A 22556-nucleotide genomic window follows, 5' to 3' on the forward strand; every position below is an offset into this window, starting at 1 on the left:
CCACATTCACATACTGCCTCCCTATTGTCGTAACCAGCAGTTGATGTGAAAGAACAGTGAGAACGGAGAAAAGCCCTTTCGATTCTGCAGAGTCTCCTCGTCCCTCAACCACTGTCGCTGTCGATCAAGCCTGTCATCGTCTGCGCTGCGTCCAACAACATTGCCACAATGCTGAAGGTTCCGATGCGTGGAAAGCCCACTGGTGCCCAGGGGGTTACCAAGGCTGTTATCTTGGTAGGCCGACAACACACATGGACGATCTGGACGATCTGGACGATCTGGACGATTTAATGCTGACCATGATCAACAGGTTGGAGGCCCGTCGCGTGGCACTCGATTCAGACCGCTAAGTCTCGATGTCCCCAAGGTATGCCTTGCGCCCTGCCCTGCACAGATGTTCTGACACCCGACTAACCACTTCGCTCCCTGCAGCCTCTCTTCGATGTGGCCGGTCACCCTATCATCTGGCACTGCCTGCAAGCCGTGTCCAAAGTCCCAGACATCAAAGAGGTCATCCTAATCGGCTACTATGACGAGAGTGTCTTCCGTGACTTTATCAAAGACTCGTCCAAAGAGTTCCCCCAGATCAAGATTCAGTATCTGCGAGAGTATCAGGCCCTCGGCACTGCCGGCGGTCTTTATCACTTCCGGGATGCCATTCTCAAGGGAAAGCCTGACCGATTCTTCGTGTTGAACTCGGACGTCTGCTGCTCTTTCCCGCTCGAGGCCATGCTCAAGCTCTTCGAGGAGAAGGACGCCGACGCCGTCATCTTGGGCACCCGAGTCAGCAACGAGGCGGCCACCAACTTCGGCTGCATCGTGTCGGATTCGCACTCGAAACGTGTTCTGCACTACGTCGAGAAGCCCGAAGGCCACATTTCCAATTTGATCAACTGCGGCGTCTACCTCTTTGCCACCGAATGCATCTTCCCATCCATCAAGAGCGCCATCAAACGCAAGACCGAGCGCCCGCGAGTGATTTCGTATCCTTCGTCAGAGAATATCGAGACTTCCTTCGTGGCCGACCTGGAGGAGGACGGAGAGAAGAAAGAAGTGCTGCGTCTCGAACAAGACATCTTGTCCGATCTCGCCGACAGCAACCGCTTCTACGTGCACGAGACCAAGGACTTCTGGCGCCAAATCAAGACCGCAGGTTCGGCTGTCCCGGCCAACGCACTGTACTTGCAAAAGGCCTTCCAGTCTCAATCGGAGGAGATCGCCAAACCGTCCGCCACCATCCTCCCCCCAGTCTTCATCCACCCTACCGCCACCGTCGACCCTACCGCCAAGCTGGGCCCGAATGTCTCCATTGGACCCAAAGCCATCATTGGTCCGGGTGTTCGTGTCAAGGACGCCATTGTCCTAGAGGAGGCGGAGATCAAGCATGACGCCTGTGTCCTCTATGCTATCATCGGTTGGAACAGTCGCGTTGGAGCTTGGGCCAGAGTCGAGGGGACGCCCACTCCCGTCAGTAGCCATACCACCAGCATCATCAAGAACGGTGTCAAGGTTCAGAGCATCACCATTCTCGGCAAGGAATGTGCTGTGGGCGACGAGGTGAGGGTCCAGAACTGTATCTGCCTGCCGTACAAGGAATTGAAGCGTGACGTTTCCAACGAGGTCATTATGTGATTGACTTGTCTGGCATATCATTGAAGGTGATGGCATGGTGCACAGAAATGGTTAGGTACTTCCTTCTCTAGGTTCCCTCTTGCTAGAAGAGTGGTGATGGAGAATTTGACCATGGAATCAGGCGCAAGAGCTGTTACAATAGCCATCTATGTAGAGTGTTCGATGCATAGGACCGACAAACACTGGACGACCTGATCCCTGTTCCTCGTCCTATCTGTGCTTCTGTGTATGATTGGTTGTCCAGGACCAGGTATGTCAAGTAAGGTAGTCCATCACGCGATCGGGGGCCAATGTCACGTACTATGCACTAGAATAAGCACTAGAGCTGATGCGAAGTTGAAATAGATATAAAAGGCTATGCCCAGTCGTACTCCGTCATCTATGTTTGCTTTCCTATCCCATAGAACATGTGCTATTCTTTATCCAACTGCTTCAGGCGTTATACGTGTAGCGTATAGCGTTGGTTGTGCAGCTGCGCAACCGAATCTTCGTCCCGAACGTCTCATGGCTGTCTCTGAGATGGAGCCGAGAGGCAGTCAGAGGTGAGTGGAGGCGGTGATACTCTTGAGCATTCAATGAGCAACTTGAATGTCACAATCTCACGCAGATGTTGTATGCGAACATTCTGGCAGATCCGAGCTCGTTGTCTGCGGAGTGACGTTTGGCCGATGGCGGCGGGGACGGAACAACCACGATCGAAGAGGGGGGAGCTTCCGTCCGTCAGATAGTGCAAGGATAAAACAAATGTCACAAAAAGGTGGCAGACGTTGCTACAGTCTTTGTATTGTACACCAAGTACTACAACGGTATTGTGCAGTTCAAGTTCTTCATCATCTGCAGCTACCATCCTTCCCGCCTACTAAGTATTTCATCTGTCTCCGAAGTGTTCTCTGGAAGCAGCTTCCAAAATGCCTTTCGCAGTGACATTCCCCGATGGCTACGGGTGAGTGGTCACCTCACTGGCATCATGGCTGAACCAAACTGTCGCCACATACTGACATGCAAACGCAGCTACGTCGTCTTCGTCGCCCTTGGCTTGACTCCTCTACTTGCCTGGGTTCAAGGCTCCGTGGTCGGACCGCTGAGAAAGGCTGCGGGCGTACCATATCCCAACATGTACGCGACACCCCAACAAGTCAAGGAAAGCCGTGATGCCTACAAATTCAACTGCGCCCAGCGAGCCCATGGCAATCTCTTGGAAAACATGCCCCAGACAATGCTCTACATGCTCTTCGCAGGCTTGGAATATCCCAAAGCCACCTTCGCGGTCGGGACAGCTTGGCTGATCTGCCGGGCAATCTTTGCCTACGGGTACATTACGAGCGAGAAGCCGGATGGGAAAGGAAGGTTGTATGGTTCAGGATACCTTCTCATGCAAGGAGCGCTGTGGGGGATGTGTGGCGCCCTGGCTTTGAAGATGCTGTGAGTGGTGAGAAAGCTTTGGAAGGAGGAAGGCGTTGCAGCAGAGAGTGATGGTGACATGCAGTGGTCTGGTAGCATGGACGTCAAGCAATCTAGATCATAAGTACTGCGAGCTTGAAAGCAGCGACACGCTGTTCATAAAGGCCTGAGCAGCTTGAAAGGCATCAGCCATCACATATTGCCAGTTGTTATGTCTTCATTGGCGCATCTCCCCGTAGTAAGTAAGAGTCATACAAACTTCCGCCCGCTGGGGACTCGGTGATTTCATGACTCAATAATTTTTCGATGCAAACTTAAAGCCACAAACTCATCCCACCACGACACATGAGTATACTGGCTATCATAGAAAAACCCACTCAACACGCTTTGGTAGATCTGCCCGGGCCTCTTCCCACAATTACCATCTCACCGCAATCATGGCTGACGCCGCTTCATCCCTGGCGCAGGACACTGCCAATCTCCACCTGGACGAGGTCACCGGCGAGCGAGTGTCCAAGTCGGAATTGAAGAAGCGACAGAAGTTGAGACAACAGGAGGAGAAGAAGAGAGAAAAGGCCGCTGCGGCACCGCCCAAGGTCGAGAAGAAGAAGGCGTCAAGCGCCGAATTAGACGAGAGCAATCTCAACCCCAACGTGAGTCTCCAGTCCCAGTCCCAGTCCCGGTCCCGTTCACTTGTTGCCTCTCATCCATGAACTCTTCCTCTCTCTGACCGTTTGTCCACAGCAATATTTCGAGATCCGAAGCAAGCGGATCAACCACCTACGAGAGACCAAGTCACCCAATCCGTATCCTCACAAGTTCCAAACCAACACCGACGTGCGCAAGTTCGTGGAGGAATATGCGGACCTCAAGCCCGGCGAGCAGAAGAAGGAGATTGAAGTGCGCGTGGCAGGACGAGTGTACACCAAGCGCGCGGCCGGGGCCAAGCTGGTCTTCTACGACATCAAGGGCAACGGCACCAAGGTGCAGATCATGTGTCAAGCACAAGAGGCCAAGGGGGAGGTTGATTTTGAAGCCCAACATGAACACCTACGGCGCGGAGACATCATCGGTGTCGTGGGATACCCGGGTCGAACCGCGCCCAAGAACCGTCCCAATGATGGGGAGCTGTCGGTCTTCGCGACCGAGGTCATCCTCCTCACGCCATGTCTCCACCAAATCCCGTCGGAGCATTTTGGGCTGCAAGACGTCGAGACCCGATTCCGCCAGCGGTACCTCGATCTGATCATGAACGACAAGTCGCGCAACATCCTGCTCACGCGAGCCAAGATCGTCTCGTATATCCGCCGATACTTCGATTCCAACGGGTTCGTCGAGGTCGAGACACCGATGATGAACTCGATCGCGGGCGGCGCCACGGCCAAGCCCTTCGTCACCCACATCAACGAGTACCACCAGGACATGTTCATGCGGATCGCCCCCGAGCTGTACCTGAAGATGCTGGTGGTGGGCGGGATCGAGCGCGTCTACGAGCTGGGAAAGCAGTTCCGCAACGAAGGCGCCGACTTGACGCACAACCCGGAATTCACCACGTGCGAGTTCTACGAAGCCTACGCGGACGTCTACGACGTGATGGACCGCACGGAGGAACTGGTGTCTGGCTTGGTCAAGGAGGTCACCGGCGGCCACAAGACGACGTTCCACACGCAGCACGGCGAGGTGTACGATGTTGACTGGTCGCGGCCGTGGAAGCGAGTCGACATGATCCCGGCCCTGGAGGAGGCCACCGGCGAGACATTCCCGCCGGGCGACCAGCTGCACACGGCGGAAACGAATGACTTCCTCAAGCGCGTCCTCAAGAAGGTCGGCGTCACCTGCCCGCCGCCCGAGACCAACGCGCGCATGCTCGACAAGCTGGTCGGCGAGTTCATCGAGGAGAAGTGCGTCAACCCGACCTTCATCACGGGCCACCCGCAGATGATGTCCCCCTTGGCCAAGTACCACCGGTCGCGGGCCGGCATTTGCGAGCGCTTCGAGGCCTTTGTGTGCAAGAAGGAGATCGTCAACGCGTACACCGAGTTGAACGACCCGTTCGACCAGCGTCTGCGCTTCGAGGAGCAGGCTCGCCAGAAGGCCCAGGGTGACGACGAGGCCCAGATGATCGACGAGAACTTCTGCACCAGTCTGGAGTTCGGCCTGCCTCCCACGGGTGGCTGGGGCATGGGCATCGACCGCATGGTCATGTTCTTGACCGACAACTACACCATCCGCGAGGTCGTGGCCTTCCCCTTCATGAAGGAGGAAAAGCCCGGCGACAAGACCAAGGAGCTGGCTGCCGAGGTCGTCGATGTCACCCCTCTGCCTGAAGAAGGAATCGGTAAGTCAAGTTCCTTCACTTTTGCTGTTCGAGACACACCAAACCAACCGTTTGCTCTGCTCTCTGATTGCTGCGAAGAGGGACTTTCATGCTGACCTGATTTTCCCCGTTTACAGCCCACAAGTAAAGCGGAACAATGCCACTGTCCGTCCGTCCGTCCGACCGCCGTTCCGCCCCTTCGCAAAGGAGGGAAGACCACAAGAGACCTCCATGTATGAAACGAGAATTCTGCCTGACGAGATGACTCGCCTTCTTCCAACCTGCAGATGACCTTGACCGATCAGCCCGAGACCACTACTCAATCAAGTGTTTCACGCATGTGTGCGATAGGATAGAAATGGAATGGAATGCAAAGATCTGAAAGATTGTCGAGTCCGTGCTTCTTGGTGCAAACAGATTTCCTGTCCCAGCCTAGCACGATCAGTAGAGGGAGGAGGCAGAAGAAGGAGAAAGGAGACAAAGGAGGACCACAGACATGAGATGAATCGAGAATGAGATGCTTTTCATACGATATGCCTGCTATGCATAGAACAGATGACCCGTTGTCTGTTGTCTGTTCTATCTCTCTTTTTGCGTCTTCTATCTCTGTCTTTGGCTCTTCCATTTCCCTCTCTTTGGGTCTTAAGTCCTCCAACAAGAGCTCGATCCATCCATCCATCCAGACTTGTATTTTCGAAGTTGAAACGAACACAATCGCCGAACTAAATACCTACAGCAGAACCTGAACTTGACATTTTCCCTTGATCTTGAAATGCAGCCACATACAGATACGGTAACGGGCAGACTAGGAGTCCAATCTTCCTTCGCTTTACCTATTCGCCAGCCTGTGTACACGACATTGATTGCGACAATAACGACAACGACAATGCAAGAGATTGATTTAGATCAGAGTAACTCGACTAAACAATGCTCTAGATCAGAGTAACTCGAAGTAATGTGTGCTATATACTCCCCATAATGATGAGTAGGGTTTGGTCAAACCGTCCATGGCTCCCAGAAGGAGGTAGGTGGTCATGTTTGACATATATACGTACATATACAATAATCTACAACTGACCTCAGTCCCGCTAGTCGAGAAACCCCGTCCGTCTATTGTCCTGCCTTTCTACATCGGCAGGTTCCGAATCTCGAATCCATGGGCCGGATTGGAATGGAATGGAACGGGCCTTGCCTCACAGGAATCACGTCTGTACCTGTAGTATACTACTAGTACATATTCTGGATCGTGAGTACATCCACTGCCATGCCAGTGGCACTCTGCAGAAGCAAAGCTAGGCGAGCCAGCCTAGGGAGTCCAGTAGTATAGAAAGCTGTGGGTGCTCGGTATATGGTAGCTGTTGCGGTTGTTGTGCCGCCTGAGGAAAGTCAAAAAAGGTATATCCCTTGTTTATTGCTGTCCACCCTTGTCAGATCCGGATGTGAGATGCTGACTTTCCTGACGGCCTCGCAGTTGCGTCCGCAAGCCATTCTCCGCGTTTGTGCTGAGCATAAGCCCGAGAGCCGTGACCGCGGGCATCACGGTTGCTGCGAGAACAGTGGCGCCGCTGCCGCTGCCATTGGCGGCAGAGAGAGTAGCGTGGTAATGCCCAGCGGTGCCGATATTCTGCTGCATTCTCTGGGCCAGAATGTGCGCGGCGCGAGAAGGGAGCCAGACACGACTGCCCAGAACGACGGTCCAGGTCAACAGGGCCAGACTGCCTGCTTGATGGGCGCTCGCAAGGCTGGTGGGGACGAGATACCAGAGGGTGGAAATGCCCAGGATGACCTGCAACCAGACGAAGCCGACGACGCCGTGAACGCCGCGCTTGGCCGCCGCGGGGAGGACTTTCTGCATTGCGCCGGAGCGCGAGTACGCCCAGAGCGCCATGACCGCGGTGAAGGTGGTGGTGGCGAGGATGCGGTGGTCGAGCTGGACGAGGCTCGGGTTCTCCAGCATGTTGCGCCACCACAGGTCCGAGTGGTCCGGAGTATGGCTGTAGAAGGGGTCCCACAGCTCAGACTTGGGCGGCGTCAATCCCAGGCCCATGTAGGGGAATTCGTTGTAGATCAGTCCTGCGTCCAGTCCGGCGACGAGCCCGCCGGACATGGCGGTCAGGAAGATCAGGCCGGCGAGCAGGCCGACCGAGCGTTTGAACGGTCTCAGGGCTGGATTGCGCAGAGCCTTGAGCGACGCTTCAGCCACGTCCGCGGGCGCGCGGAGAAGCTTGTTCGTGCGGAGGATGTCCAGCCCGCTCCACAGCATCGCCAGGTAGCAGATGAACGCGGTGCCCAAGTGTGCGGTGAGTCGGTATTGAGAGACACGCGGGTGCGAGCCCGGTGCGAACAGGTCGTCCTTCAACCCGCTCTTGACCATCCACCAGCCAATGAACCCTTGGAATCCAATCAGGCCTGCAATCCCTAATAGTCGCCAGGCCATGGATCGTGAAACTTGCTTCCGTGCGACAAAGTAGACGGCGGGAACCACGAAGCTGATGCCGATGAAGCGGCCCCAGAGCCGATGGATCCATTCCATCCAGTAGATCGACTTGAATTCGTCGAGCGTCATGCGGGAGTTGAGCAGCTTGAATTCGGGACTCGATCGGTACTTTGCGAACTCGGCCTCCCAGTCTTCTTGCGACATGGGCGGCAGCGAACCAGTCACGGGTTTCCATTCTGTAATGCTGAGCCTGTATGTCAGAGAGTCAAATTAGCAATCCACTCAGTGATATATATTCATGTCGGGATTCGACTCTTCCTGCATGCGCTCAAGGGTTGCTAGTCGGACTTTTGTCCTGACCGTTGATTGCATGCTCAGTGTAGCTTAACGCAATGGAAGGACGTACCCGGACTCTGTTAGCCTCGTGAGGCCTCCAAACACCACAATGCCAAAGACGCTCGCGGCGCTGCCCAGAAGCCAGTACGCCACGGTATTCGACGACGTGTCTGGGAATGAGGATTTCCTGCTCTTGCTCTTGCTTTCGCTTTCTGCACCTTGACCTGACCCCTCTACCGAGCTCTTTGCTGTATCCCGTATCGTCGCTTCAGAGGCCGTCGTACTTGTTCTGGAGGAGATCGAAAACGCCCGGTCGAACCGACTCGTTGCCTCTCGACGCACATCGGCCTGGCTAGTCCGAGAACATGCGTGTAAGAACTGCGTGCGTCGGTTTGATGATTTCGGCGTAGTACTGAGGCAGCGACTCGGCAAGGTTGATGCGCTTCGCCTTTCCGTCTTGAAAGCCGTCACATGCTGAGACTGGCCTAGTAGAGAGGCGTGTCGACGACTACTGCAGTCGAAGAAACGCTTCGACAGGCTCGGAGCAGCTTCACGGAGGGCCCGCCCGAAGCCCGAGGCGGGTAGCATCGCAAGAAACAACCTGCTGCGGCGCTTGAAGCTGCGAGAGTCGATCGAGTCAGCAATGAATGGACGAATACGAACGACTTGAGACTCTCATTTATATTGTTCAGAGAAATGGGAATGCGCAGGGTGTTTGGAGATCCATTGGCCAATCACAGAGCTTGTAAAATCAACCTCTCCACGGGGACTCAATCAGACCACTCACTACGTACTGTGTACCGAGTCCAGGTCTAGATGCATTATGGTAGTATTGGATAAAAGAAGACGTCTTAGTAAGATTGTGTGATCTGTTATTACAAAACCTAAGGTAGCTAGCTACTATCATCATTACTGTCGTTGTCATGAGCCAAAAAGCAAAACGAGATCCTGGCCTCCAGGCCGTCAATAATGGTCCAGAATGTCGTCCACGCCGCTATCCTGTCTTTGTGGTGGCTGCCTGTCTCGTGGATAGGATGGTGGAGCACCAGGAGTTCCTCGTCCTCCGAAAGGACTATATGCTCTGAAAGGCTCATTAACATTGCGCACAGGAGCACTTGGTGCAATTGACGCTGCTGGTGTCATAGAACGCGGTTCGGCCGAATAAGGGGCGTATCCTCCAGGTGCTGGGCTCTGCAGTCGGGGTAAGGTCGGCATTCCTGCGGGGGTCATCGTTCTAACTGGAGCGACACCATTGGGAGTATATGATCTCTCTTGGAAGCCTTGAGTTGGAGTTTGCGCTCGAAACTGTGCACCCGGTAATGGAGTGTTTCGACCTCTTTCTGCAGGTATACGGGGGAAAGACGCCCCGGTTGCAGCTGCCGGCGTGCGACGACCCATGTTATCACCCACAGTAACGCCGCTCAGACCCGCTAATGAAGGTGGCTGTACTGACGAGGTGGACATCTGATTTTCTGGATAAGGTAGAGCGTTGCTGTGATCCAACGGATATCTCGGGCGTGGACCATTGGACATGCTTGTCCCAGGACGCGGAAGTGAATCCAGTTGATAAGCCCCTGGACCGTTTCGATCGTTTTGTGCTGTGCTCGGTCGCGGGAAGGCGGCGCCGAAAGATCGTTGAGAGGATTGGGTAAGACCGGTCATGCTTCTATTAGGCAGTGGTTTACTAAACCATGGGCCATTCATGTCTGCACCTGGCGTCTGTGACCAATCAGAAGTTTGTCCCATGTCACCTGCAGATCCCATCAATGGGGCATTGGAGCTGTAGCTGGACCACGATGTCGCAGAGCCATGCGTGACGGTTCGTGCGGGCATGAGTGGACGTGTTGTGATGTCAGGCAATGTCGGAATGGATTCGCTACTGTTATTGCCGGTGCCTGGCCGAGAGGAGTACTCGGGCAGAGTGGTCATCGTCGTTTGTCGAGATAAGCCAGACAGAGAGTCGACCTCGGACGTGGTGATGTCGGGTAATGTGGGCTGTTTCTTGATGTCCAGTCCTTCACGGGCAGCCTTTGCCTCCTGGCGAGCACGAAGTGCGTTCTCTCTCCTCAAAGCTTTGTCGCCCTTGGCCTTGACGATTCTTTCCATCCTTCGATTGATTTTGTTGCGGCAGTACCCTGTCAGGCCTCCATCTCCTGTGGGGATATGGTGCCAGAGGAAAAGGAGGTACAGAACAACCGAGACCATCAGGCTGAGAACCGAGATGACCCAGATGAAGAGCGTCCAAAGCATGCAGAAAAGTACGACTGCTTGGAGATGGTTCGAGTCCGCAAGTACTCCAATATTGACGAAGAATTGCACCACTGGCGAATGGCCATCTTCTGGCGCATTTTCGCCTTGCGGGATCAGCTTCAGCTTCATGACTGAATACAAGGTGATTGCGTTGAGGACTTGTCGGGGGCCTTCAGCGAAGACAATGCGGAGCCAGGCTTCGAAGGAGAAGTAGGTGAAAAGCGCCACGTAATCGGCACCCTTTCGACTTTTGGTTAACTCGGCGAAGACCAAGAACCGTTTCCAACCCCGTGCTTGTCCCCATCGTATTGACTGTACGCGCACGGCAAGAGGGTCGAGGTAACTTTTGGCAACTCCCCCCTGACGCATGACTCTAACCGCACGTATCCATCGGTAGGCGAGCAGGACGAACGAAAGAATGATGCATCCGGCAAAGATCCATCGGGAGATGTGCAAGGGAATTTCCGGCTTGATCTGACCGGCCCAACGGTCAAAAGCGAGGAGTTGGATGGCTGTGAAGGTGTCGACGGCGTAGACCGAAATGGAGACAATCAGCATGACCAGGAGGTAGCCATAGGCGAAGGGGGCCCAGCACGAGGTTGACTTAAAGTCGTCGAGATTCTATTGTTTCCTGTTAGATCCATCTTCACTCTTCGCTGGCATCAACAACATACAATGTATTCCCATTTTTGTTCGGCGTTGAGTTTGCCATATTTCTCCCGATCACCACCGCAGCAGCCCATGGTGAGAGGGGGTTTCGATTGTGTGTTGTTGTGTATTCGAGGTGGCTGCGACCTGGCAGCTGTTGAGAGGGATATTAAAGAGAGGCAGACCACATGCGCGTGGCCGGTGATGAGATCTGTTGGAACTGTTGGAACTGTTGTTCAAGTTGTGGCTGTGGTATGGCACGGCGCAGCCGTTGGCCAAGGTAGCAAGAGCGCAGCTCAATTGTGTTTGGCAGTTCGAGACCTTTGTCTGTTGAGGCTTTATTGCATCGCTTTGCGTTCGGAAAAAGTGGTATCTGCGCGAGGCAGGAATGGCCTGGTGTATCACAGCAGGTTTGTCCTTTCTCGCTGAGTTGCGATGTGGTGGGAGAGAAGTTGCTCTCAATCGAGATGTGCCAGATGCCCTCAGTTTGGGTGAAGTTGCAGCTGGACAAAGCGCAGCAAGGACAGGAAGACAAAGGGGAGGCTGGTGGTGGACCCTGCGTTGGTGGTGGGAAGAGGTTCTGGCGTATGGAAGGAGAACAATGACACAAAAGAGAATAAGACCGAAAGAGAGCGTGTGAATGGATGAACGAGAGACTTGATACAACAATTGTAGAGAGTGTCGATTGTGTTAGGTTGCTGAATAGACAGGAGGTACCACTGCACTGGCAGGTCAATGAAGAGGACGAGGAGTAGCGAAACGCAGGAGAGATTGAATGGGCCAAGGTGAGTGAATACTAGCAACTACTCTGTCCGGGGGTCTGTCTCCTGCGCGCAAGGGGTCGCGACTTGAGTGGAGTTGCGGCAGCGGTCAAAACAGACCAAAGAGGCTCTATGATTCGACCAGCCCGAAGCTCAAACCACGCTATGAACGTCCAGGCATGGCCTGGCCCCTAAGCTGTCAGCTTCGGGCCTCAGTTTAGGCTAGTCAGGGCCCGGATAGCCCCATCGACCAACCCTAGGTGGCTTGTTCAGCCAATCTTCTGCCCCTGCTGAGATCTTCAAACACGAACTCATGCAGGAACCCGTTCGCGGCGTCTCCGCAGAAAAAGAGGCTGATACCGTTCTCGCCGTTCTCTCTAGTCCGTTTCAAGGTGTTGGGACAATCTGATCCGGGTCTCGAAAGACTCTCGAGATCATCTGCGCAAAAATACAGATGAATTGTTGCATTCAAAACACTGATAAGTCTATATTGCTGTTCTGTCTATGGATCCCTCCCTTCTATGCTCTGATTGCTTCGAGCACACCTCTCTCAACGCCGTCGCTTGAGACCGGGACAAACGCAAAGGACATGACACCAACATTTCTTTACCGAGCCGCTTTGCTAAGGGTTTCTTGATGCTTACCCTTGCCGCCTGCGCGACCCCCAAATCCCCACTCGATCTGGTGTGCAACGTGAATATCAGTTCCGATTTCTTCGGCAAAAGTCCAGACTAGGCCAGGGTTCTTCTGGAAGTACCGGCCAACAAATACAGCGTCCACGCCTTGCTTCAAGATCTCTTCGGCCTGAGGCCCCGAGGTGATGCTACCGACAGCAGTCACCGCGAGAGAATCTCCGACCTCCTGCTTGACGGCGGTGGAAAATGGAACTTGATAGCCCGGGCCGCCCTTGATCTTCTGAGAGGGGTGAATGCCACCAGAGCTGACGTCGAGCACATCCACGCCCAGTTTGGCCAGGATAGGTGCCAGCTTGACTGTGTCCTCGCTTGTCCAGCTCTCGGGAAACTCATCTTGGCCCTTCAACCAGTCATCTGCGCTGATTCGAACGAACAGCGGCATCTCCTTAGGGATGACGGCTCTGACCGCCTCGACGATTTCCCGGGTGAGCCGGGTTCTGTTCTCAAAGGATCCTCCGTACTGGTCGGTCCTTTTGTTGCTGACGGGGCTCAAAAATTCGTGCAGAAGGTATCCATGAGCATTGTGGATCTCAATGACATCAAAGCCGGCCTCCACAGATCTCTTGGCTGCGGCGACGAAGGCGTCCTTGATTCTTTGGATACCCTCGAGAGTAAGCTCGATGGGATGCGGGAAGGTGGGCCCAAAGGCAATTGCACTGGGTGCTACAGTCTCGGTAGGCCAGCCATTAGCCTCCTTCTGAGCGGTATCGCCCATGCTCAGCCAAGGAGCGACCGTCGAAGCCTTGCGACCGGCGTGCGCTAGCTGGATGGCGATCTTTTGGTTCTGACCGTGAGCGAACTCGACAACCCTTTTGATGGGGCCAATCTGCCCATCTTCCCACAAGCCCACGTCCTCTGGTGTGATGCGGCCTTCAGGAGTGACTGCAGTGGCCTCGATAACAGTGAGTCCAGGTCCTCGCTGAAGAATTCCTCCAAGGTGGGCAAGATGCCAATCAGTCATGTATCCATTTTGAGCCGAGTACTGGCACAGAGGCGACAGCCAGATGCGGTTCTGAAAGGTGACACCACGGATGGTGAGCGGCTGGAAGAGTTTGGGAATGGGCTGGCCGCTGGATTGATGCTCCGCAGCGGTACCAGCAGGTGGAATTTGGGCCGGAGTGAAGTATGAAATGCCCTCGGCAGCCTTGTTGACGATAAGGGGTTTTTGTTCGGCGGATCCCATGGTGAAGAAGGGATGTTTTGGTGTTACAGCTCTTGAGGTTCGAGTCTAACTTCTATGGCTTTTTGATAGAAACGATAATCGCGATGTGTGTGGAGGACTGAGATAGTAGTAACGGAAGTTCGGGATGGGGGGTCTCTTTTATAAATCAGCCTTGGTGGACTCGAGCTTGAAGCGTTGAGCAACGGGCGATCCCAGACAGCTCGCTGTACAGATCTCCTCGGTACCACAGTACACGGGATTCCCATTACCTTAATCACTTGAGGCTTTGAAATCACGCACGATTCAACCACCAACCAGAGCGGCGCAAGCTCGAGTATCCGTCAATGGCATGGGCCAACAGGTGGTGAAAGTCTGTAATGACGTGGGAGCCATGGATCATGACAGAATCCAACTGAAATACCAAGTACACATTGTGGCGCTGAAAATCTGCAATGTCGCGATTCTATCAACGATACAGCCGGTCGACTCCGAGATTCAAATGACCTGGCTGTGACGGCTAACAATCATCCGTCTTCAGAGGCTCCGCAGGAGCACATGTCAGACAGAACGATACGTCCCGTCTCTTCGTACCACATTACATAATATTCCTAGATAGGTACCTTAGGTACCAGGTACCTGACACAGTATTTACTACCTTAGGTACATAAATAATAAGGTACTTATCTCCCGTCGGCATTGGTGGGAGATCTCTCGGGAGAAAAATCGTGGTCTCGAAACTTCAAAGACTTCAAGTTCTCGCCCTTCAAGTTGAGCGCGGGCAGATTGCCTAAAGCGGATATCTCGTAATCATTCCCGCCCCAAATTTGGACAGAAGACCGCAAAGTACCCCTGAACAGAACGAACTCTCGCTTTCCTTAGTAAGCATACCTCTGCAAACACCAATACTGTCTCGGCGTCTTGCTGTGAGGTGAAATGGATGCAAATGCCGTGGTACAGCCTGTGGCTCTGTTGCGTCTTCCAGTAGCACGATGTCGGTATTGCTCATGAATATCATAACCTCATGATCCGTGCCAGGAACATCTAGTCCATCTCTTCGGTACAGCCCTACATCAGATGTTCCCAATGACCACCATATATCTTAGCTTTCCCTCCTTGCTGGCCTTGCCCGTGTCACAGTCTCCCAGGCCATCGTCAAGCTGCATTTGGCCACTCTTCCAGCCCCAGCTTTTGCTCACATCAAACCTATCGGGCGCGCTCTCGTAAATGCTCAGAAGTCGGCCTGCCCTGCTTGGTGAATAAATCTTGAAGTACGTCTTGATTGTTGGGCGCGAGTCCATGTAAGGCGGAATGGCCGAGACATTGTACTTTCGATTGCTCCGTAATAGCTCTTCATCCTCTTCGTCTGAATCCAACATCTGAGCATCAGCCGGGCAGAACTCGTTGCCCACGGTTCCGGCAGTCTGCGATGTCTTCCCGGTTTGCGTCGAACCGCCCGCTCGACGAGTTGTGGACGTAGTCCCGTCTTCGGCAGGATCGATGTTTGCATATTCGAATTCATTCAATGACGATGCGGGTCCCTCTTCGTGTGCACCGTCTAATCCTCGCCCTGCTTCATTGACACGCCAGGTCTGGTTCCGGCGCCCGCTCTTTCGAAGTAGCATCTCACGCTCGAGCTGCCCTATCCGGTCGTCCACAGTCGCAGGAACAAACTGAGCAAGCGGATCATCGTGTGGGTCTTTATCTTTCGCTCGATGTAGATATATGCCGAGTTGTTGGACCTTCGGAGTAATGACTCGCTGAATATATAGGTTCCACATACTCCCGGCATACCATACTGTCTGCGAGTAGACCCTCTTCCTGTCCTTGAGCGTCCGCGGGTTGGGAAACTCGGCAGAAAATCTGAAAGGCGGATAATGACTGTACCGTGGTCTGGAGGTGGGTGAATGGTTTCGTGAAGGTGGACGACCACTTTCAGTGACATTTCCTGCGGTGAAGTCAAAGGCCCAAGCGACATCGGTCGGTTCTAGAATGGCCGAGAGTCTGGCTGCTTGTGTGCTCCAGTCCGCCCCAGCGGTTGCATTGGCTGCTGCAGACGCTTCACGCGTGCCTCCCATCACGCAAGACACGTCGTGATCGGGGATCCAGAACTTTCGGGCTTTGCCATTGCCATCCCATGATCCCGACTCCATGTCTTGTGAGACCTCAATGGGACTTACATGATTCTGTTCCCGCATCTTCCCCTTGCTTGATACTGCCGTTCTCTCGGCTTGCAGCTCATCCTCCTCGTAATCCTCGGCGAATTCACTCAACCCCAGTTCAATGTCACTTTCTCGGGCATTAAGCACTTTCTGTCGGAGTTCCAGTGACATCCATAACGCATCAGAGATGACCTTCTCCGGGAGAACCGGAACGCCAAGGATGTCCCTCTGTGACCGAATCTGCTGCAACTGCTCAAATCGAAGGTGCACATAGTGTATACCTTCATCGAGCAACACCAAGAGCGGTGCTATTTCGGGAGATGTATACAAGGCAATCCAGGCCTCGTCCCTTTCAGAGACATATCGATGGTGAGTTGCTATCCTGTAGGGCGCGTCGAACCTAACAGCAAAGAATTGAAGACTGCTCGGCTTTGGATGGAGATATCGTCCGCCAGGGGAGACTAGCCCAGCTTCGACGGCTTTAGCCCTCAGCCGTCGGTTCAACAGCTTCAATGCCAAATACCAACGGTCCCATTCGCCAGGAATGAAGAAGGGATCGCCTCCAACAATTTCGCGGATCAGTTCGGCAGGAATTTCGTCCCAATATTCGTAAGGCATTTCCCATCCTTCTCGACAAAGCATCGCTTTGGCGGAAGACAGAATTCGATCGCCGGCCCTGCCATAGTAGTTATTAGTTACCAGCTTGATCAAGCTGTGAAGCGTAGCAGGCTGCATTTGCCGCAGTATTGATTCCACACAGGAATCCACCAGATCAGGCATGTCTAGCCAACAGGCTGTGGCGAATAGGCCTATGGCTTCTTCTTCCTCCTGCATCGGGCATTCTGTACCATAGATCCGTTTCAGGGCCAGCTCAAACGCAGTTTTGGTGATGTTGGAATCGATATCCTCTGGCGACAGTTTCATCTCCTTCGCCGTACTCTCCGACCAAGAGCCAGAGAACGCCGAGGAAAAGAAAGGTACCCTGTCGAGGAGTAATTTGTGAAGCCTGTAGCTTTGACCAAAGGCGTGGATTGTGATGTCCGAATGACGACCCCCTTGAAACCCATTGTGAAGCAGGTGCCCTGCCAATGTACTTGTGTCTCCCAAGATTCGGCCAATGCCGGACCATTGATGGATGTGTGAGGGACCTCGAGAGACCGTCGGCGTCGGTCCATCACTGGTGATGAAGAGGCGGGCGAGCGCCGCAGATGTGTTTGTGGATGCACCATCGCAGGGGGAAGCAGTGGTGTTTGTGGTCGGATCGTCGACATCCTTCTCCAAGTTTAGTAAAGGGTGCCTGTTAGTCGCAGGAGCTGGGGAACTGGACGGTGTTACATCCCCTACTCGGGCCTGGAGGCGCCGGCTTCCGCCAGCACTGGTCAATGCAGCTAATGGGCCAGATGTGCTGGAGGATATTGCACCGCTCAACGAAGCCAGAGCCGTGTTTGCAGACACCGACGAGGTCGGGGGCCCCGACACGAAGATTGATCGCAGGGGCGGCTCAAAGGAGGTAGCTGAGAAGCTTTGGTCTCCGTAGCTCACAGGAGCAACTTGGCTGGCAGACGCAGCTCTCCGTTGAGGCAGCGGTCTCGAAGTGGGCACACTGCTCGTCACCTGTGGAACGGGCGCTCTGACAATTCCTGAGCTGGAAGATCCGACAATGTATTGAGACGACTGTGCTTGGGGGGCTACGATACTTTGTCCCCTCCATGCTGCCTCGTCAGGGTCCACATCCAAAGTCGAGGTATCGAAGCCTTCAATGAGTCCATCCAGCTCGACTCTGGGAGGCCAACCGGGCAAATCCTCGCGGTCCATTTGGCTGTCTCCCAATATCGTCAGAAAGAGCCCCAATAAGGGGCCCTGGATGCAAGAACCTAGTTGCCTCTGTTCAGCTCATGCCAAATAAAGTGACCGTAGCCAACCTCAAGGTATAGGGCGGATAGGTTCACTTTGATGTAGAATTCAGGTTACAAATGGACGATCAGATTGCTGCCCGCAAATCTGCAAGGGGCATTGGCAGGACGCAGTCAGCGCAAGAAGACTTGATTGTACAGAGAGGAAGCGCACACAACCGAGGGAAAGAGACTTATGAGACCTTCAAGTTATCGAGGAGCTTGTTTTTCCTGAGACCCCAAGCCTTCTGTTGAAAGACATTATAGTAAAGGATGACGAGGGATGGCAGGTGATCACTTGAAGTTGGCCAGAGTGACAGGAATGAAGGATGAGGGATGATGATGATGATGTCCGCAGAGTGTCAAATCCAGGTTCTTGACCCGCAGCTGCCGTTGAGATTAGATCCCAGATAGTCATAACTTAGTACTACTAGTATTTTAGTATGTCGGAGATAAGGAAATGAATCGCCTGCGCCTCTAAGCTGATTAGTACTGCACTGCACTTCAACACCACTGCCTCTATTCTTCCTTCTCAGCAACGAGAGTGCGCAAAAGGTCACTTCGTAGAAAAATTGACCGACTGTCAAGACAGCAGATGGGGCGAACCTGTCAAGTGCATATCTGACGACAAGGCACTGCGAGGAGTACTGCTCCGACAGCATGGCAAGCCGTTCAACCGTCGTCTTGAATGTTCGACATGGATGGGCCTACACTTGCCGCAGTAGTGAGCGGTGACCGCTTCCACCTCTACGGAAAGCCCTTGGGTCCTTTGGAACAACGCAATTCCCCCGATCCGTATCGTTCCCCGTCCGGTCAGCCTGAAGAAAGAGCAGAGGATCAGACGAAGCCGAACAAGGGGTCCGCATTCAAGGAGATTCCGGATGGGACCACAACTGTCAAGACAAGAGCGAGCCTGGAAATAATGGACATGGCTGGTCAGGATGCCCGCGACGATCTTGAAGACAACAGTGCGCATGCACCCAGGGGTGATGATGCTTCGACGATTTCTGTGCAGACAGCCTCCGTGCTTTCAAATGGCAAGACCGTTTGGGGCCCTCCTGTTCTGGATGAACAGGTTGAGGATGCAGATCGGACAGGTTCACCTCCACAGGGCACCGGGCCCAAAGACATGCGTCTCCAACAGGAAAGAGTCCTTCGACTGCCTGCTGAAAAGCTGCAAGCTCTTACCTCGTCTCCCGAGTCGATTCCAAGCCATCCTTTGGAGCAGAGGCAATCGCCACGTTCTGCCAGTGAGGGAACTGATGCTACTGTCGTTGACCTACCTCCGGCAAAGGTGGTCGATTTCTCCGACGAAGATGTGTTCACGTCCGGATTTCCAGTAGATGCAACCGAATCAGATAGGCCTGGCGATGCGGAGACCAAACGGCCTCGCAAGAAACTCACCATAGAGGTTACTGCTGAGCACAATATTCGGTCACTGAAGAGCCCGGGTCTCAGACCAGGAGGCCTTCAACGAGCCCTCTCGACACCAAGTTCCATCAAGAGCCCTCAATCCCCTTCGAGACCAGACAGAGTACGTCCGACCCTTAAGGTACCAGATGGTGCTCTGCGTACTGAACACGCCAGCGGAAGAGGAGTGCCCTCTTCTGGTCGACCCTTCCCCTCGCCGATGCCCCCGTCAATCCCCTTGCCGCCCATGTCGATTCCCACCTATCTGCAGCTCGAGCTCTCCTCTACACGGCCTTCCCAGCTCTATCTGCATCAGTCTTCCAGGAGCGACTTCCCCTATGAGTCTTCACAGGCCAAACTTGAGAGGCTGGTCAATTTTCTGCTGCTTCCTCTACACCTGGAGAGTGTACTCTGGTTTGGCATGCTTACCTGTCTCGACTCCTGGCTGCACACTTTTACTATTCTGCCGCTCAGGCTCCTTAAATCATTCTACCTACTTACGAAATCATGGGCTATCAATTTAATGACCGAGGGCCACTTCGTTTCGAACTTTGTGTACAACGGCGCTGGAAGAATGTGGGAACGGTGGCGTCGGAGCAGCATGTTGCAGGATCCAGGGCCACCAGCATCTCAATCTAGTCCCCCGGAGACAAAGCTGTCTCAGGACGGACTGAGTCGCGACCGCAAGCAAGCGAAGTACCATCAGAGAACCAAGTCCATTCCGTCGACCTTACTACCAGACAACAAGGCGGACATACTAAAGGGACTGTTGATTATATGTACATGCCTCATCCTCCTCAAGCTCGATGCCAGCCGCATGTACCACTGGATTCGAGGGCAGGCCGCGATCAAACTATATGTCATCTACAACCTACTCGAAGTCTGCGACCGCCTCCTTTCAGCGCTAGGTCAAGATGTCCTAGAGTGTCTCTTTTCCAGAGAAGCGCTTGAGCGCAAACCGGACGGTCACAGCAAGGTTCTGCGGCCTTTTTGGTTGTTCGTGCTTGCTCTGGTATATACCGTTGCTCACTCCACGGCCCTGTTCTATCAGGTCATCACGCTCAATGTGGCCGTCAACTCCTATTCGAATGCACTCATCACTCTACTCTTATCCAATCAATTTGTCGAGATCAAGTCGACAGTGTTCAAAAAATTCGAAAAGGAGAATCTATTTCAGCTGACCTGTGCGGACATTGTCGAACGATTTCAACTCTGGCACATGCTTATCATTATCGCGTCTCGCAACATCGTCGAAACTGGTGGGTTGAGCGCTGGATTGAATGCCCTGACAGGATCATCATTAGCGACGGCGTCGACTGCTTTGACCAGTAACAACAACGTGCCCTTGACGACTGCCCTTCCACCGATGTCATCAAGTACGATCCTCCCTCGGTCCTTCACTCTTATGCCCACTGTGGTGAGTTCGATAACATCATACGCACCTGCAGTCAGCCAAGTACTGGGACCGTTTCTGGCCGTCCTGGGTTCGGAGATGCTGGTGGATTGGATCAAACACGCGTACATCAACAAATTCAACAACACCCGTCCAACGATCTATGACCGATTTCTAGACGTCCTTGCCAAGGACTACTACACGCACGCTTTCGGTGATCAGAATCTAACCAAGCGGCTGGGGCTCCCCGTCATACCTTTGAGCTGTCTCCTCATCCGGGCCAGTGTTCAGACCTACCAGATGTACATGGCAGCCTGGGTACCGGCAAGGCTGTCAAGCTCGTCGAACAGTCTGGCCAGCATTTACGAGCACTATTCGACTGCAAGGTCAACAATGCCGCTGACAACGGGGACGGCAATATCCAGGACCGTCGATGACCTCATCAGAGCCATTCCAGCGTTTATTACGGGCTCCCCCCTCGTAACCCACTTGACCGCGGTCCTTGTGGTCCTCCTAATCTTCTTGATGTTGCTAGCCTGCAAACTCGTCCTTGGGATGATGCTGCTCGCCTTCGCCAGATCTCGGTACCACTCGATGAAGATGCGCGAGGGGAATTCGACCTATCGAGTGGAGGGCGGCCGGCGTGTTGGCGGGTGGGGAGTCGTGGAAGTGGATGAAGACAAGCGGCGTTGGATATATGAAGATGACCCTGGCGGGCTGCGGGCATTACGTGAACGGGAGGAGCGCGAGAAACAGAAGCAGCAAAAAGACAAGGATAGGGGTGGAGGAGTCGACAGCCTCGATACAGTCGAACGGTATGAAATGGTCGCGAAACGAATATGGTGAGGAGAGGATACTGGCTTGACTATGGGCAAGAGATGCGTGGCGCAAGCTCTATTCGAAATCGATTGGCGACGGCAGCGTCTCAGATCGCAAAGACAAAGATCAAGGTTTGCGAATTTCCCGACAAGTCAGAATAATTCCCAGCGGAATTGTGGTGGTATCAGGCACGAATGATGCCGGCCAGACCTTCGAGACTTGACAATCACAAGGGCGAAGATTTGACAGCTTGACTACCTACCTAGTTGTGGCTTTTTTCTGGGTACAGCCCTATGATCCTTGTCATCTCTTCGCGCAATAATGAAGGGATTAATGTGGGAAATGAAACACCACAACCCGGTGAAAGGGAATCTACCTTATCATCAACTGGCGCTGTGTTCCCGCTCAGTGACAACAGGCTCGATCCATGCTTCATCGTTGCACCCCTTCGGATGCGGATTCTTTTTGGCTGATTCCGAGCAGCACCAGGGGCCGGTTTGAAGAGAAGATTCCACAAACAATCCCAGACGCAGCTGCACACGCCGCGGTTTGTAGCCAACGAAGCTTTCCCCGGGGGATGCGATTCACACCAGAGAATTCAATGCCACTACTACCGAACTCGATGATAGTAGAGCAGCTAGATGCAGACCTGGCTCGCTATGATCATCATAGGCTCCCTTCCATTTGATGCAACAAGATTCCACGTACTATCGAACAGGGAGAAATTTTAGTCCATTCGGCGCAGCTAAGCCCTGCAGACGCCTCATGATGCAGCTTGCAGCCCGGGTGTCCTATGAAGCGCCGTCGGACTCGTATATTTCGGACGTTTGCTGCAGGACAACCGGGGGTTTTTGTGATTGACAGCGCGTAGCTAGTTTCATGATCAACGGCACAGACCCAGTGTGGACCGTCCATCTGGCATATGCCATACGCCCCCGTACGGACTGGATCACGGTTGGCTCGGGCTAGATACGAGGGGCTCGGAGGGGTTGGCCTCGGAGCGCAGCTTGTTGATTGTTTTTATGTGAGGCCAAAGTCAAATAACGCCAACAGTGCACGACAGTGGAAAATGGCATTTCAGGTGTGTAGGTAATTGAGTTATATGCCGATGGCATCATCGTTTTTCACCATATGTGATATGCGATTTTTTCTTCGGCGCTGTTGATGTGTGCCGTTGGACACGTGGAGGTGGCAGTGCGCAGAGAGACTCTGGAGAGAGAGACGGTCGTCTGTCATAGATCGAC

The 22556-nt window shown here is 53.7% G+C and overlaps 8 protein-coding genes across 8 annotated transcripts; 4 read left to right on the plus strand and 4 right to left on the minus strand.

The window, feature by feature from the left end:
• Positions 1-168: 168 nt before the first annotated feature.
• On the plus strand, positions 169-1632 carry A1O1_00605 (mannose-1-phosphate guanylyltransferase; the record flags this gene model as incomplete). Its single annotated transcript, XM_007721522.1, has 3 exons — positions 169-234; positions 311-367; positions 433-1632. 3 exons carry the CDS (start codon positions 169-171, stop codon positions 1630-1632), a joined length of 1323 nt encoding a protein of 440 aa, XP_007719712.1.
• Positions 1633-2540: 908 nt separating this feature from the next.
• Positions 2541-3058, plus strand: A1O1_00606 (glutathione S-transferase; the record flags this gene model as incomplete). Its single annotated transcript, XM_007721523.1, has 2 exons — positions 2541-2575; positions 2644-3058. 2 exons carry the CDS (start codon positions 2541-2543, stop codon positions 3056-3058), a joined length of 450 nt encoding a protein of 149 aa, XP_007719713.1.
• A 412-nt stretch (positions 3059-3470) lies between these two features.
• A1O1_00607 (lysyl-tRNA synthetase) lies at positions 3471-5498 on the plus strand (the record flags this gene model as incomplete). Its single annotated transcript, XM_007721524.1, has 3 exons — positions 3471-3686; positions 3778-5371; positions 5488-5498. The coding sequence occupies 3 exons, from the start codon at positions 3471-3473 to the stop codon at positions 5496-5498; spliced, it is 1821 nt and encodes a 606-aa protein (XP_007719714.1).
• Positions 5499-6758: 1260 nt separating this feature from the next.
• Positions 6759-8711, minus strand: A1O1_00608 (cytochrome c oxidase assembly protein subunit 15; the record flags this gene model as incomplete). Its single annotated transcript, XM_007721525.1, has 2 exons — positions 6759-8037; positions 8194-8711. 2 exons carry the CDS (start codon positions 8709-8711, stop codon positions 6759-6761), a joined length of 1797 nt encoding a protein of 598 aa, XP_007719715.1.
• A 375-nt stretch (positions 8712-9086) lies between these two features.
• A1O1_00609 (uncharacterized protein) lies at positions 9087-11116 on the minus strand (the record flags this gene model as incomplete). Its single annotated transcript, XM_007721526.1, has 2 exons — positions 9087-10994; positions 11048-11116. The coding sequence occupies 2 exons, from the start codon at positions 11114-11116 to the stop codon at positions 9087-9089; spliced, it is 1977 nt and encodes a 658-aa protein (XP_007719716.1).
• Positions 11117-12388: 1272 nt separating this feature from the next.
• A1O1_00610 (uncharacterized protein) lies at positions 12389-13660 on the minus strand (the record flags this gene model as incomplete). Its single annotated transcript, XM_007721527.1, has 1 exon — positions 12389-13660. The coding sequence occupies one exon, from the start codon at positions 13658-13660 to the stop codon at positions 12389-12391; it is 1272 nt and encodes a 423-aa protein (XP_007719717.1).
• Positions 13661-14709: 1049 nt separating this feature from the next.
• Positions 14710-17613, minus strand: A1O1_00611 (uncharacterized protein; the record flags this gene model as incomplete). Its single annotated transcript, XM_007721528.1, has 1 exon — positions 14710-17613. One exon carries the CDS (start codon positions 17611-17613, stop codon positions 14710-14712), a length of 2904 nt encoding a protein of 967 aa, XP_007719718.1.
• Positions 17614-18387: 774 nt separating this feature from the next.
• A1O1_00612 (uncharacterized protein) lies at positions 18388-21339 on the plus strand (the record flags this gene model as incomplete). The annotated part of the gene is made up of 1 exon (XM_007721529.1): positions 18388-21339. One exon carries the CDS (start codon positions 18388-18390, stop codon positions 21337-21339), a length of 2952 nt encoding a protein of 983 aa, XP_007719719.1.
• Positions 21340-22556: the final 1217 nt, after the last annotated feature.

Source organism: Capronia coronata (assembly GCF_000585585.1).
Source record: "Capronia coronata CBS 617.96 chromosome Unknown acBCG-supercont1.1, whole genome shotgun sequence".
NCBI classification, from domain to species: domain Eukaryota; kingdom Fungi; phylum Ascomycota; class Eurotiomycetes; order Chaetothyriales; family Herpotrichiellaceae; genus Capronia; species Capronia coronata.